Raw genomic sequence first — 16,988 nt, 5'->3', positions numbered from 1 at the left:
TATTGGGTCTTTTTTTAATCCTAGTACACCTTAAATTCTGATTTTTTTTGGTTTTTATTTACCTTGCTTTAAGACCATATTCTATAGCAAATTTAAATTGTTACGTTCAGATGATGACTTTATTCTAACCATGAAGTTTCAGGAGAAAATGCATGGGGTTAGGGTTAGCAAGTAAGGATTCTGGACATAGGCCCCTGGTTAGGTAAGGGCAAACTTGTTTAAGATTCTTAACAGACTGTTCCAATCTTGCTCATTGTCAGAGGTTTATACATAAAATGGTTACTGTCTATAAAAGGAAACATAGAGGTGTGAGCTCTGTAAATGATGGGAAACGGCAAAGGTAAGTGTCACATCAATTATTTGGTGCTTTGGGCAATCTAACTGTGCAAAATTCAGTTTCGTTCTTCAGTAGATGCGCCCTAAACATTCGCTTCCAGACCATACACTTCACTTCCAGCCTAGGTTTCTCAAAGTTGCCATTTCAACATCAGGAGTTGTCTGTCATCGTGATCCTTCCAGGAAGTCCACTTACCTTGCTCTATTTAGTCTCCTTGGGTGAGGTAAAATTTCACAGGATGTTTTTAGTTACTGTTTTCACTTGCTGACTTACAGATAAACATAGGTCTGTCAGGAACTTCAAATAAACTTTGTCTTATTTTGGATTTGAATTCTGTTAAATTACTATCATTGCTAACATATGGTTCCAACTTTGCTTTTTATATATTAAGTGAGCCTCAGAAGAATGAGGGCAAAAATATACTTAGAATAATTCTACTGGAAACTCAAGTGTGCTTATCATTTTGTGTGTTTTGTGGTATAAATTCATTGTCTGATTTTTAACTGCTGATATAAAATTTCAGTTTCACTTATTTTGTGGTATGGGAATTAACAAATTCAAATTGAGGCAATAAGGCATTATAACTTAACAATATATATTATCACCTCTGTGACTAGGCATTTATGGAAAGTGTCTATGAGGATTATTTTGCTTTAAAGGATTAACAGTTTTATCTTGTTATATTTTTGCTGAATATAGAATTAAAGCATCCCTTCTATTAGAAAACCATCATAACATGTTTCTATTCCTTTTCTTTAGTAATGTAATGTGCAGTTGGTTTTGGGGTGGAATGTCATTTATGGGGTTGGTATTTATATATGGTCAAGTAGAATTGTCTCAGCCTTGGTCACAGTGGAATTAGATGACAGTCTGAGGGTAAGACAGCATAGCTCAGGATAGCCAATATATCCCCTTCCATCTTCCCTCCCTCCCCTTGCTCCCTCTAAAAAGAGAAACCTAAGAAAATGCAATTTCACTCCCTATTTGATACTAGTCAAAAGTCTCATCTTTTCATATGAAGGAGAACATACTATAATCTTGCTTTGTTTTGGGTTAAAGAAATAGAAGTTCAGAATTTGAAGATAATTCTCCTGTATTTGTGAAATAATGAAAATGCTCTGTGCACAGTCTGATCCTTTGTCATATTAGTTCTTAGTCATTTTTGCTCCTTGACTTATGAATCAGGCCAGTGATTCTCGAAGTGTGGTCCCCAGATCAGCAGCATCAACTTACCCACCTGGTGATTCTAATGCACACTAAAGTTTGAGAAGCAGTGGCTTAGATTAAACGTTCTTTATGACCAGTATATGAATGACCCTCATTCATTTCTACATTAAATAAATTGAAGATTTCTTCTGTATTCATATTACTTGATTATCAAGTTAAAGTGCTTTTATATTTAACATTCCCACAGCATAACTGGAAGGTCTAGATCTTCAACATGGTAAAACTAACCTATTATTGATCCATTTATTTTTGTGTATGGTGTTAGACAATGTTGTAATTTCATTCTTTTACATGTAGCTGTCCAGTTTTCGCAGGCTCACTTATTGAAGAGACTGTCTTTTCTCCATTGTACATTCTTACCTCCCTTGTCATAGATTAATTGACCAAAGGTGTGTGGGTTTATCTCTGGGCTTTCTATCCTAGTCCATTGATCTATAGTTCTGTTTTTGTGCCAGTACCATACTGTTTTGATTACTGTAGCTTTGTAGTATAGTCTGAAGTCAGGGAGCCTGATTCCTCCAGCTCTGTTTTTCTTTCTCAAGATGTTTTTGGCAATTCGGGGTCTTTCATGTTTCCAGATAAATTTTAAAGTTTTTTGGTCTAGTTCTGTGAAAAATGCCATTGGTAAAAAATAGTTGATTGAAAGTGTTTTGAAAGTTATTGATTGAAAGTGTTTTAAAATATTCTGTAGACACTGTTCATTCTTTCATTCAACAAATGTTTATGAAGTGCGTGTGTTTGTCCAGTGGATGGGATATAACATGGCCAAAACAAAGTCTTTGCCTTTATGTTGTTTTAGGGATGGGGGAGGAGAGGAGATGAAATAACTATTTAGGATTCGGGGGGTGATAATTGCTACAAAGAGAAATAAAGCAAGATGGCGGGGATATACTAGTTTCCTAAAGCTGCTGTAACAAATTACCACAAACTAGTGGCATATAACAATGGAAATTTATTCTTTGATAGTTGAAGCTAGAAGTTTAAAATCAGTTTGTCAGCAGGACTGTGCCCCTTCTGAAGGCTCGAAGAAAGAATCCTCCCTTGCCTCTTCTTAGCTTCTGGTGGTTGTCAGCAGTCCTTGGTGTTCCCTGCCTTATGGTCATATCACTCCAGTCCTTGGCCTTCTTCCCTGTTTGGGTCTGGTTCTTCTTTGCTTACTAGTTCACTCCTCAGTTTCTCTCCTTCATCTTGCATTTTACTTTAGCAGCAAGGAGAACCAAGGTTGTACCTTGCATTCTTTGCTTGAAAATTTTCTCAGCTAAATCTAAATATCCAGGTTCATCTCTTACAAGTCCTACCTTACACCCAGCACTAGAATAGTTAAGCCAAGTTTTTGCCACTTTAAAACAAGGATTACCTTTTCTGCAGTGTCCAATAATATACTTCTCATTTCCTTCTGAGACCTCAACAAAAACATCTTTAACATTCATATATCTTTCAACATTGTGTTCATGATGATATATATTAATTCTCTAAGATAGAAGCTTTTCTACCATCCTCTTTACTTCCATCGAAGTCTCATCAGAATCACCTTTAATATCCTTATTTCTAACCAACTATCTTTCAAGGCATTCTGGGCTTTTTCTGTCAAGTAACTCAAAATTCTTCCAGCCTTTCCCTATTACCCATTTCCAAAGCCACTTGCACAGTTTTGGGAATTAGTTTTACAGTATTACCCCACTCTGGCTACTAAAATTTGTGTCAGTCAGGGTTCTTGCAAGCAGCAGAACCAGTAGGTTCTGTGTATTTCAAGGAACTGGCTTAACGTGACTGTAGGTGCCAGCGAATTGGAAGTTTGTAGTGCAGGACAGCAGGCTCAGGTAGAAACTGATGTTACAGTATTGAGGCGGAATTTTTTTTTCTTCTGGGGAACTTCAGTTTTTGCTCTGAAGGCCTTTCAGCTCATTGCATGAGGGCTGCCCACATTATCAAGGATAATCTCCTTTACTGAGAATCGACTGACTATAGATGTTAACCATAACCAGAAAATATCTTCACCGCAGCACCCAGATTAGTGGTTGATTAAATAGCTGCGTATGATAGCCTAGCCAAACTGACACATAAAACCAGCCATCAACAGAGGGATAATGTGGGACAGGGTGGGTTTTGTTGTTATTTTACATGGAGTGGTCAGGAAATATGTGACATTTGATCAGAGAAGTTAGCTAAAATGTATTATCTTTTTGGTAAAGTTGTCTTCAAATTGTGTTCCTTGGCAATTTAACAAATGGGTAATCATTTTAATTTCTTTTGTTCTTGTTTGATCTTTACTACCAGCTGTCCTTTTTATATCTTACCCATTTTGGTGTGTAGTAGAATCATTTTGTTATATAGCATACTTAAACTTAATGAACAATTTACTAGCTAAACTAATAGAAAGAATGTCACTTAAATGATGATAAAAGTAACAATACTAGTTACTTTTGTAATGAGTACAGATCTTATGTACTCAGATTTGGTTTATAGGCCAGAACTATTCTACAGGGAAAATTCTTTTTGCCTGAGAATTAAATAGGGACTATTTTAATTAGTGCAGTATCTAGATAAATGGAGCCTTTAAAAATGTACCAGTTTGCATAGTGTTTCCATTATGTAAGTGGTTATTTCTAGGTTGCATAACGTAATCTATGTGAATTCCAACTTGTGCTTAACTTAAACTCTTAACAAGGAAAGGAGGAAGATTATTGTTTTTATACTGTTTGTGTTACTACCCTGTACAGTAACCTACAATGGTCTACTGTTGTGTATCATGTAAAAATTGAGTTTTTTTCAGTCCTAATTTTCAGACTATTCAGTAGGCCATCCATTTATCTCATCTCATTTTTTTTTTTTTCTATACCATGGTTTTACTTTTTAATTTAGGCAGCTTGTTTGCCCCTGTTTAAATATGACTTGCTTGCCCAGCTTTTCTTACCTGGGATGGTTTCTCCTTTACATCTGCTGTATTGCTTCTGAGAGAAAACATTTTGTAGTTGGATGAGGGGCCCATGTTCTCTGCCTCTAATGTTCTGTGACTTTAGCAAATTGAATATATTCTATTATCTCTGCATTCTTACAGTGCTGCCCCTTCTTTTGTATTTGTTTTCATCTTCTGTTCTAAAGTGTTCTCATATGTTAATGAATGTGTTATTTTTTTTAGGGTATTTTGGGTTTTTTGTTTTGTTTTACTGTGAGATAAAAACAAAATGGTTTAAAAACCAGCAGACTTTTTTTCCTTTGTGAAAATCAATTTGTGACATTATATTCCTCCCATAAAATCCTTTTCTCCTTTCTTTCCATCCCACATTCCCTATGCGATTTGGAGCTTTTTTGTTGATTTTTATAGAACTCCTCAGAGCCTCTGAACATTCAGCGTGATGTCAAACTCATTATTTTTCCTCTTACAGAATGTTTGATGTGGGAGGACAGAGATCTGAGAGGAAGAAGTGGATTCATTGCTTTGAAGGAGTGACCGCCATCATCTTCTGTGTGGCACTGAGTGACTATGACCTGGTTCTAGCTGAAGATGAAGAAATGGCAAGTAGAACCACTTTTAAAGATTGAGCATGGCATATGAAGGGCTGGAGATGTTGCCAAGAATTTTTCTGTGAAAAATTCTTGAAGATTTCTTACTAATGCCTAAATTAATTGAAAGTTCAGGCTGTTTTCTCTAACTTTTGTTTAGTATATTTCCCTTTTAGAATACAAAGAACAGATGGATCCTGGAAAAAGGGAAGACACAAAAAGTTAATCTCACCTCAACCCTAGTTGCTTAACTAGGCATTTATGAGATCTGGTATCCACATACTAAATGAAAATAAAGTTAGTTCCATTATAGTCCAAGGCTTATTTTTCTTAACTTATTACTTCTGCCAGCTCAGTAATCCTTGATCTCTGTTATACTTTGCTACTGTCATGTAATTTTCAGATGTGTTTCAGTGTACCATTAATCTGGGGAAAATATTTTTAATTAGAAAAAAGCTATGTGTCAGTTTCTTTTATTAAAATAAGTTATATACAATTATCATGCAGTAGGTGTAGTGCACATGTTCATTTCTGTCATTCTGGCACTATAAAATATATTAGTGCCCTTTTTGAAACCACAGATACTGGAAGGGCAGGAAACAGGAATTGGAGGTTTCCTTCCCTAATATACCATTATATTTAGGGTACTGGGCTAATTGTGTTTCAGCTTTTTCAGTTTACTTTATTAATCTTTAAAAAACTCTACTTTTAATGGAAACTTCAATTCACTCTGTAATAATGAGGTCTCCTTTGAAACGTTTGCACTTTGCATTTCTAGATCGCAGGGTCCTGCAGCACAGTGACACGCTGCCGGCGCTCAGCAAGTACTGGTTGAATACAAAAAAGTGATGAGTGATGTAGACACTCATCTTCCCTAAAATCAAAGTGTGTGCTTGTTCTTAAATGGCAAAAATATGTTTTTGTGGGATGTTACCTATTTTTCAGCTAAGTTCTATTGTATTACCATACTTTTTTTTTTCCACGCTCATTTTTTAAAAGTAATATTTCTTAAAATCCTTGCCATTATGACAAACTGGCTGTATTCTATTACAGAACCGAATGCATGAAAGCATGAAGTTGTTCGACAGCATATGTAACAACAAATGGTTTACAGATACATCTATTATACTTTTTCTAAACAAGAAGGATCTCTTCGAAGAAAAAATCAAAAAGAGCCCTCTCACTATATGCTATCCAGAATATGCAGGTATTTTACTTTCTGTAGATAACTTGTCAGCTCGTATATTTCTAAGTGAACGTTCCCCTAAGGCAAGATTTCAGTTGTTGATTTGAATCTTTTGGCTTAGTAATTCTTAACCTTTAAGAGAAATTATTTATCAAACTGCATTCAAGCACAAGTAGTTCCTTGAGTTGTGGGTGAGATGATTGGAAATAACATTCATTTTAGGGAAAAGTTTTTAGATAATTTTCTATGATGACTCCAAGTCTTCATAAACTTACGGTATTGATTGGTTCATCCAGTTAACAGATCTTATGTCAGGTATTGTGTGATGCACAATAAATAAAATGTGTCTCTGGTCACTGACTTAATGTCAAAGACAGAGGTACTCCTAAACAAACAGATACCCAGTAGCAGTGCAGCACACGAGTACAAAGGAACATGGATAGTAATTGGAAGGGGGAAAAAATTAGAAAGGAGTCTGTGAGTTAGCTAACTCCTCAGGGGAGTCAGGAAAGGTTTCACAAGAAATCCAGGCTTTGGTAATGAGACTGTTAGTGGTACTTTAATTTTACTACTGTGTAAAATGGTCTGCAGTGAGAAAAGGAGACCTGAGATGCAGTCCTGGCTTTTCCATAATTAGCTCTTTGATCTTGAACAAGGCAGTTAATGGGGTCTCACTACCCCATCTGTGAAATCAGAAGTTGGGCTAAAACATTGGTTAAGTTTAGTTCCTTGGAACATTTCCCTGGCTGCTATTGAAAGTGGGTGCAAGGAACAGTGATACCCCCCGCCCCCTGCCCCCCTCCACACTCAACTTCTCCCTCCCTAAGGCAGAGTAATTTAGCTTTCATCTGTTTTGCATATTGGGTTTCTGAATAAGGCTTTATTTTATTTTAATGAAGAAAGTTCGATGCCTAAAAAAAATGTTTGACTACCAATAGTTTATCTCATCTCTAAATCTAAACATTATGAAGCTTGGTTAATTTAGCTAATTGATACAAGTTACCCTCACTCCATCCTCATTGTTAAAAAAAAAAGGTCTCAAGAATTTTTTTGGTTGAAAAATGTGAAAGTGAAATATTACATTTATTGCATTATTTTTTTAACATCCTTATTGGAGTATAATTGCTTTACAATGCTGTTAGTTGCTGCTGTATAACAAAGTGAATCAGCTATACGTATACATCTATCCCCATATCCCCTCCCTCTTGCGTCTCCCTCCCACCCTCCCTATCCCACTCCTCTAGGTGGTCACAAAGCACCGAGCTGATCTCCCTGTGCTATGCGGCTGCTTCCCACTAGCTAGCTATTTTACATTTGGTAGTGTATATATGTCCATGCCACTCTCTCACTTCGTCCCAACTTACCCCTCCCCCTCCCTGTGTCCTCAAGTCCATTTTCTACAGCTGCATCTTTATTCCTGTCCTGTTCCCAGGTTCTTCAAAACCACTTTTTTTTGTTTAGTTTTTTAGATTCCATACATATGTGTTAGCATACAATATTTGTATTTCACTTTCTGACTTACTTCACTCTGTATGACAGACTATAGGTCCATCCACCTCATTACAGACAACTCAGTTTCATTTCTTTTTATGGCTGAGTAATATTCCATTGTGTGTGTATATATATATATATATATATATATATATATATGTGCCATATATATATATATATATATATATATGTGCCACATCTTCTTTATCCATTCATCTGTTGATGGACACTTAGGTTGCTTCCATGTCTTGGCTATTGTAAGTAGAGCCACAGTGAACATTGTGGTACATGACTCTTTTTGAATTATGGTTTTCTCAGGGTATATGCTGGGTAGTGGGATTGCTGGATCGTATGGTAGTCCTATTTTTAGTTCTTTAAGGAACCTCCATACTGTTCTCCATAGTGGCTGCACCAACTTACATTCCCACCAACAGTGCAAGAGGGTTCCCTTTTCTCCACACCCTCTCCAGCATTTATTGTTTGTAGATTTTTTGATGATGGCCATTCTGACTGGTGTGAGGTGATACCTCCTTGTAGTTTCGATTTGCGTTTCTCTAATGATTAATGATGTTGAGCACCCTTTCATGTGTTTGTTGGCAATCTGTATGTCTTCTTTGGAGAAATGTCTGTTTAGGTCTTCTGCCCATTTTTGGATTGGGTTGTTTGTTTTTCTGATACTGAGCTGCTTGTAAATTTTAGAGATTAATCCTTTGTGAGTTGCTTCATTTGCAAATATTTTCTCCCATTCTGAGGGTTGTCTTTTCATCTTGTTTATGGTTTCCTTTGCTGTGCAAAAGCTTTTAAGTTTCATTAGGTCCCATTTGTTTATTTTTATTTTTATTTCCAGTACTCTAGGAGGTGGGTCAAAAAGGATCTTGCTGTGATTTATAGCATAAATAGAGTGTTCTGCCTGTGCTTTCCTCTAAGAGTTTTATAGTGTCTAGCCTTACATTTAGGTAAGGGGTTTCTCTGGATCTTTTGTGTTTCCATACAAATTGTGAAATTTTTTGTTCTACTTCTGTGAAAAATGCCGTTGGTAGTTTGATAGGGATTGTACTGAATCTGTAGATTGCCGTGGGTAGCGTAGTCATTTTCACAGTGTTGATTCTTGCAATCCAAGAACGTGGTATATCTCTCATAGCTCTCCGTCTGTTCGTATCATCTTTAATTTCTTTCATCAGTGTCTTACAATTTTCTGCATACAGGTCTTTTGTCTCCTTAGGTAGGTTTATTCCTAGGTATTTTATTCTTTTTGTTGCAATGGTAAATGGGAGTGTTTCCTTAATTTCTCTTTCACATTTTTCATCATGAGTGTATAGGAATGCAAGAGATTTCTGTGCATTAATTTTGTATCCTGGTACTTTACGAAATACATTGATTAGCTCTAGTAGTTTTCTGGTAGCATTTTTAGGATTCTCTATGTATAGTGTCATGTCATCTGCAAACAGTGACAGTTTAACTTCTTTTCTGATCTGGATTCCTTTTATTTCTTTTTCTTTTCTGATTGCTGCAGCTAAAACTTCCAAAACTAGGTTGAATAATAGTGGTGAGAGTGGACAACCTTGTCTTTTTCCTGATCTTAGAGGAAATGGTTTCAGTTTTTCACCATTGAGAACGATGTTGGCTGTGGGTTTGTCATATATGGCTTTTATTATGTTGAGGTAGGTTCCCACTATGCCTACTTTCTGGAGAGTTTTTATCATAAATTTGTGTTGAATTTTTTCACAAGCTTTTTCTGCATCTATTGAGATGATACATATGGTTTTTCTCCTTCAATTTGTTAATATGGTGTATCACATTGATTGACTTGCGTATATTGAAGAATCCTTGCATCTCTGGGATAAATCCCACTTGATCATGGTGTATGATCCTTTTAATGTGCTGCTGGATTCTGTTTGCTAGTATTTCGTTGAGGATTTTTGCATCTATGTTCATCACTGATATTGGCCTCTAGTTTTCTTTTTTCATGACACCTTTGTCTGGTTTTGGTATCAGGGTGATGGTGGCCTCATAGAATGAGTTTGGGAGTGTTCCTCCCTTTGCTATATTTTGGAAGAGTTTGAGAGGATAGGTGTTAGCTCTTCTCTAAATGTTTGATAGAATTTGCCTGTGAAGCCATCTGATCCTGGGCTTTTGTTTGTTGGAAGATTTTTAATCACAGTTTCAATTTCAGTGCTTGTGATTGGTCTGTTTTTATTTTCTGTTTCTTTCTGGTTGTCTCAGAAGGTTGTGCTCTTCTAAGAATGTGTCCATTTCTTCTAGGTTGTCTCTTTTATTGGCATAGAGTTGCTTGTAGTAATCTCTCATGATCCTTTGTATTTCTGCAGTGTCAGTTGTTACTTCTCCTTTTTCATTTCTAATTCTGTTGATTTGAGTCTTCTTTTTTTTCTTGATGAGTCTGGCTAATGGTCTATCAATTTTGTTTTTCTTCTCAAAGAACCAGCTTTTAGTTTTATTGATCTTTCTGTTTCATTTCTTTTTCATTTAAATCTGATCTTTATTATTTCTTTCCTTCTGCTAACTTTGGGGGTGTTTTGCTCTTCTTTCTCTAATTGCCTTAGGTATAAGGTTAGGTTGTTTATTTGAGATGTTTATTGTTTCTTGAGGTAGGATTGTATTGCTATAAACTTCTCTCTTAGAACTGCTTTTGCTGCATCCCATAGGTTTTGGGTCATCGTGTTTTCATTGCCATTTGTTTCTAGGTTTTTCTTTTTTTGCAGTACGCGGGCCTCTCACTGCTGCGGCCCCTCCTGTTGCGGAGCACAGGCTCCGGACGTGCAGGCTCAGCGGCCATGGCTCACGGGCCCAGCCGCTCCGCAGCATGTGGGATCCTCCCAGACCAGGGCACGAACCTGTGTCCCCTGCATTGGCAGGCAGACTCCCAACCACTGCGCCACCAGGGAAGCCCTCTAGGTGTTTTTTGATTTCAGTGATCTCTTGGTTATTTAGTATTGTACTGTTTAGCCTCCATGTATTTGTATTTTTTACCGATTTTTTCCTGTAATTGATATCTAGTCTCATAGCATTGTGGTTGGAAAAGATACTTGATACGATTTCAATTTTCTTAAATTTACCAAGGCTTGATTTGTGACCCAGGATATGATCTATCCTGGAGAATGTTCCATGAGCACTTGAGAAGAAAATGTATTCTGTTGTTTCTGGATGGAATGTCCTAGAAATATCAATTAAGTCCCTCTTGTTTAATGGACCATTTAAAGCTTGTGTTTCCTTATTCATTTTCATTTTGGATGATCTGTCCATTGGTGAAAGTGGGGTCTTAAGGTCCCCTACTATGAACGTGTTACTGTCGATTTCCCCTTTTATGGCTGTTAGCATTTGCCTTTTGTATTAAGGTGCTCTTCTGTGTTGGGTGCATAAATATTTACCATTGTTGTATCTTCTTCTTGGATTGATCCCTTGATCATTATGTAGTGTCCTTCTTTGTCTCTTGTAATAGTCTTTATTTTAAAGTCTATTTTGTCTGATATGAGAATTGCTACTCCAGCTTTCTTTTGATTCCCATTTGCGTGGAATATCTTTTTCAGTCTGTATGTATCCCTGGGTCTGAAGTGGGTCTCTTGTAGACAACATATATACGGGTCTTGTTTTTGTATCCATTCAGCCAGTCTGTGCCTTTTGGTTGGAGCATTTAATCTGCTTACACTTAAGGTAATTATTGACATGTATGTTCCTATTTGTTTTGGGTTTGTTATCGTAGATGTTTTCCTCGTGTTTCCTGCCTAGAGAAGTTCCTTTAGCATTTGTTTTAAAGCTGGTTTGGTTGTGCTGAATTCTCTTAGCTTTTGCTTGTCTGTAAAGGTTTTAATTTCTCTGAATGAGATCCTTGCTGGCTAGAGTAATCTTGGTTGTAGGTTTTTCCCTTTCATCCCTTTCAATATGTCTTGCCACTCCCTTCTGGCTTGCAGAGTTTCTGCTGAAAGATCAGCTGTTAACCTTATGGGGATTCCCTTGTGTGTTACTTGTTGTTTTTCCCTTGCTGCTTTTAATATGTTTTCTTTGTATTTAATTTTTGACAGTTTGATTAACATGTGTCTCGGCATATTTCTGCTTGGATTTATCCTGTATGGGACTCTGTGTGCTTCCTGGACTTGATTGACTATTTCCTTTCCCACGTTAGGGAAGTTTTCAACTATCATCTCTTCAAATATTTTCTCAGACCCTTTCTTTTTCTCTTCTTCTGGGACCCCTGTAATTCGAATGTTGGTGTGTTTAATGTTGTCCCAGACGTCTCTGAGATTGTCCTCAATTCTCTTCATTCATTCTGCTCTGCAATAGTTATTTCCACTATGTTATCTTCCAGGTCACTTATCTGTTCTTCTGCCTCAATTATTCTGCTATCGATTCCTTCTGGAGTATTTTTAATTTCAGTAATTGTGTTGTTCATCACTGTTTGTGCGCTCTTTAGTTCCTCTAGATCCTTGTTAAATGTTTCTTGTATTTTCTCCATTCTATTTCCAAGATTTTGGATCATCTTTCCTATCATTACTCTGAATTCTTTTTCAGGTAGACTGCCTGTTTCCTCTTCATTTGTTTAGTCTGGTGGGTTTTTACCTTGCTGCTTCATCTGCTGTGTGTTTCTCTGTCTTCTCATTTTGTTTAACTGACCGTGTTTGGGGTCTCCTTTTCGCAGGCTGCAGGTTCGTAGTTCCCGTTGTTTTTGGTGTCTGCCCCCACTGGGTGAGGTTGGTTCAGTGGGTCGTGTAGGCTTCCTGGTGGAGGGGACTCGTGCCTGTGTTCTGGTGGGAGGGGCGGCGCACGGTGGTGTGTTTTTGGGTATCTGTGAACTCAGTAGATTTCAGGCAGCCTGTCTGCTAACGGGTGGGGTGGTGTTCCTGTCTTGCTAGCTGATTGGCATGGGTCATCCAGCACTGGAACTTGCTGGCCTTTGGGTGGAGTTGAGATGGAGATCTCTGGCTTGCTGGCTGTTGGGTGGATGTGGGTCTTAGCATTGAGACGGAGATCTTTGGGAGACCTCTCACTGATTGATATATTACATGGGGCCAGGAGGTCTCTGTGGTCCAATGTCCTGAACTCGGCTCTCCCACCTCAGCGGCCCAGGCCTGCCTCCAGGCCCAGGCACCAAGTCCCTGTCAGCCACACGGAGACAAATGGCATCTTGATGCTGCAATGCTGAGTGTAGTTCCAGGGGAAGGAGCTTGCTGGTGCTACTCTTGCTGCTCCGGGTGACCGCTGCCTCTGTTAACAGCTCCACTAAGCCTGAGGGTCTACAAGCTGCAGGAAGATGAGACCACCCGGGGCAGCCTTCAAGCCGTGATTCTTGCCATGATCCCTGCTGTTGCTGTCACGGAATCTGGCTTCCCCCACTGCTGCCCAAGTGTCAGGAATTTGTTTCATTATAAACAAAATTTGTCAATTTTGTGTTCAGTAAATTGTACTGCCTTTTCACAAGCAGTGTTAAAACAACGATATGATATCAGTGCTTTCACATCCCACTTATGTAGGTGAGAGCACTGTGATTTAATGAAGCAATAGAGTCCAAATCCAGACCCAAGTCTGTTGCACTCCTGCATCCAGGACATTAACAACCAGAATACATTTAATTATATATTTTCAATGGAGGCAAAGCAGGAGGGTCTCCCATCAGTATGATCCTCCTCTCATTACTACAGCCCTTTCTATGTATCGCAAAGTTACACTTTGAAATAATTGCACAGAATTAACTTAGTTTTGTTTTCTTTTTGAAAGTCAGTGTCCTAAGTCACCTTATTCAGAAACATTTTTAGTGCTTTATAGGAATAAAATTATTTATAGTTCTAATTGCAAGATTGAAGTTACCCAGAATCAAGGTGGCTCCGTTTGGCCTTTACTTTCCTCTGTCTTTCGGTTCATGTTTGTCATTTTCTATTGTGAAGTAGCCCTTTTGTGCTAATATTATCAGAGGACCCCAATCAATCCTCACATATTACATACTTGCAGGGATTTTTAGAGCAGCCAAGAAGATAGTTGTTAGCTCTTTTTTTGTCAGGTATGCATTGTGTTCAAAATGTTTCTCGTATGTTGTCGAGTTAATAAGAATCACTGATCTCAGGCTCTGTGAGCAAGGAGAGTATTACATAATTCTTTCATAGTCCCAGTGTTAAGACTATAATTAAAAACTTCATTGCACACGCTAAGTATTGATGCTGTCACCTCTTGTTGCACCCTCAACTCTTAATCCCTGTGGCTATGTTTGCTATAGGAGAACCCATTGTAGCCTCCAAGCTACTCACTTGATTTATCCCCTACCTCTCTCTGCTCCTGTCTTCTCTTTTTATCTATTTACATTTTGGCATTTCACCAGATTCCGTCTGTAGTCTTATAATCTTCTAGCACTCCATTCTTTCATAGTCATATTTATTCTCAGCATGATAAATTCAGTTGTCAACTCTAATTTCTCTGTTGAGACTCAGGCTTGCATTTCCAACTGCTTGTTGAATCTGTCCATGTTTTTTAGCACCTGAGACTCCAACTGAATTCATGTTATTTTTTTTTATTCAAATCTCCTTTATCTCCCTTTGAATTATATCACCAGGCACCCAATTCTCCAGTATTGAACCAGATTATCATCTGTACTTAACCTTTATTCAAGACAGTTCTATCACGTTAGAAAATATCTGTCACCTTCCCCCTAGTCATTCTTTTCCAAAACTTAAAATCAAGTTGAGGAATGTATCTTGTAGTTCTAGGGATTCAGTAATCTAACCAGCTGCCCACAATAGATACAGCAAATTGAGCCATGCACTCAGGGCAAGCTGTTTTCTCAAAACATGTTTTTAATTTAGAGGTTGTATTAGCTTCTGTGAATCAAGAAGACATTGTTTATTGCTTTAGAATTTCAGAGTACCAACCTTATTATGATTTAATAAGTTAAAATTTGATTTGTAGAGTATATGGTTGTCTGCTAGCAACTTAAGAGATAAAATTTAAACTTATTTTGACAACTTGGAAAAATTCATAGAAACCAACATACAACCTACCAAGTTTGAATCATGAAGAAATAGAAAATCTGAACAGCCTATGTTAGTAAGGAGATTGAATCAGTAATCAGAAACCTCCCAATAAACAAAGTTCATGACCAGATGACTTTACTGGTGAATTCTGCTAAACACAAAAGAATTAATTGTTAGCAGTCCTTCTTAAACTCTTCCAAAATTGGAAGCATTCTCTCCTTTTCCATAACTCATTTTACCAGGCCACCATTATTACCCTGTTACCAAAACCAGGCAAGTATGCCACAAGAAAAGAAAATTACAGGCCAATATCCCTGATAAACATAAATGCAAAAATCTTCAACAAAATGTTAGCAAACTGAATTCAGCAATAAATTAAAAGGATCATTACACCACAACTATGTGAGATTTACTCCGAGGATGCAAGCATATAGTTCACTGTCTGCAAAACAAAATGAAGGATAAAAATCACAAGATCATCTCAACAGATGCAAAAAAAAAAAGCATTTGACAAAATTCAACATCCATTTAGGATAAAAACTCAACAAAATGGGTACAGAGGGAATGTACCTCAATATAATAAAGGCCTATAGCTGATATCATACTCAACAGTAAAAAGTTGAAAGCTTTTCCTCTAAGATCGGGAATAAGACAAGGTTTCCCAGTCTCACCACTTTCATTCAACATAGTATTTACAAGTCCTATCACTGCAGTTTAAGCAAGAAAAAGAAAAGGCATCCAAATCAGAAAGCAAGAAGTAAAACTGCCACTATTTGCACAAGACATGGTATTATACATAGAAAATCTCAGATTCACAAAAAAACTTAAAACGCATAATCAGTGAATTTAGTAAAGTTGCATGATACAAAAATCTGTAACACTAGTAATGAACTATAAGAAAAACTGAAACAGTCAGATTTACAGTTGCATTAAAAGAAGAAAATTTCTAGGAATAAATTTAACCAAGGAGAGGAGAGGCCTGTACACTGAAAACTAAAACATAGATGAAAGAAATTGAAGAAGATACACATAAATGGAAAGATATTCCATGCCCATGGATTGGAGGAATATTAATATTGTTAAAAAGGTCCGTACTACCTAAAGTTGTCTAACAGTGTCAGTGCAATCCCTTTCAAAATTCTAATGGCATTTTTCACAGAAAGAGAATAGTCCTAAAATTCTGAATCACAAAAGACTCCAAAAGCTAAAGCAATCTTGAGAAAGAAGAACAAAGCTGGAGGCACTGTGCACCCTAATTTCCAACTATATTACACAGCTACAGTAATGAAAACAGTGTGGTACTGGCATAAAAAACAGACACATATATCTGAGGAACAGAATAGAGAGCCCAGAAGTAAACCCATGTATACATGATCAAGTAATTTATGACAGATGACCCAAGAATATACAACGGGGAAAGAAGTCTCTTCATTAAATGGTGTCAGGAAAACTGGACAGCCACATGCTAAAGAATGAAACTGGACTGCTTTCTCCACCATACACAAAAATAAACCCAAACAGATTAAAGACTCGAACGTGAGACCTCAAACCCTTGAACGTAAGACCTGAAACCATAAAACTCCTAGAAGAAAACACAGGCAGTAAGCTTGACAGTCGTGATTTTTTTTTTTTAAGTTTGACACCAAAAGCAAAGGCAACAAAAGCAAAAATAAACAAGTTGGGTGATATCATCAAACTAAAAAGCTTCTGCACAGCAAAGGAAACCATCAACAAAATAAAAATGCAGCCTAAGGAATGGGAGAAAATATTTGCAAAACATTTATCTGATAAGGGGTTCATATCCAAAATGTACAGTCATCCCTCAGTATCCTTGGGAGATTGGTTTCAGGACCTGCCATAGATACCAAAATCTATGGATGCTCAAGTCCCTTACATAAAATGGCATAGGACAGTTGGTCCTCCATATTTGCTGGTTATAAACCCACAGATGCAGAGGGCCAGCTGTATAAAGAACCCATACAAGTCAGTAACAAAAACACAATTTCACTATTAAAATGGGCAGAGGATCTGAATAGACATTTTTCCAAAGAAGACATACCAGTGGCCGACATGTCCGTGAAAAGGTGCTCAACATCACTAACAATCAGGGAAACGCAAATCAAAACCACAATGAGCTACCACCTCACACCCATTAGAATGGCCGTTATCATAAAGAAAAGAAATGCCAGACGTTGGTAAAGACGTAGAAAAACAGGAACCCTTGTACCCTATTGCTGGGAATGTAAATTGGTGCAGCCATTATGGAAAACAA

General features: G+C 37.3%; 1 protein-coding gene across 2 annotated transcripts in view; it reads left to right on the top strand.

The window, feature by feature from the left end:
* GNAI1 (G protein subunit alpha i1) overlaps positions 1 to 16,988 on the top strand; it is an 88,874-nt gene that overhangs the window by 68,233 nt on the left and 3,653 nt on the right. For both annotated transcript variants that reach the window (XM_022554340.3, XM_022554339.3), the window contains exons 7-8: positions 4,951 to 5,080; positions 6,122 to 6,275. In XM_022554340.3, coding sequence (XP_022410048.1) covers positions 4,951 to 5,080; positions 6,122 to 6,275 — 284 coding nt within the window. The remainder of the gene's footprint in view (positions 1 to 4,950; positions 5,081 to 6,121; positions 6,276 to 16,988) is intronic.

Source organism: Delphinapterus leucas, chromosome 9 (assembly GCF_059928025.1).
Source record: "Delphinapterus leucas isolate spDelLeu-1000000601 "Yukka" chromosome 9, BTC_Dleu_Yukka2, whole genome shotgun sequence".
Classification (NCBI taxonomy): domain Eukaryota; kingdom Metazoa; phylum Chordata; class Mammalia; order Artiodactyla; family Monodontidae; genus Delphinapterus; species Delphinapterus leucas.
This window is presented reverse-complemented; position numbering and strand designations above follow the sequence as displayed.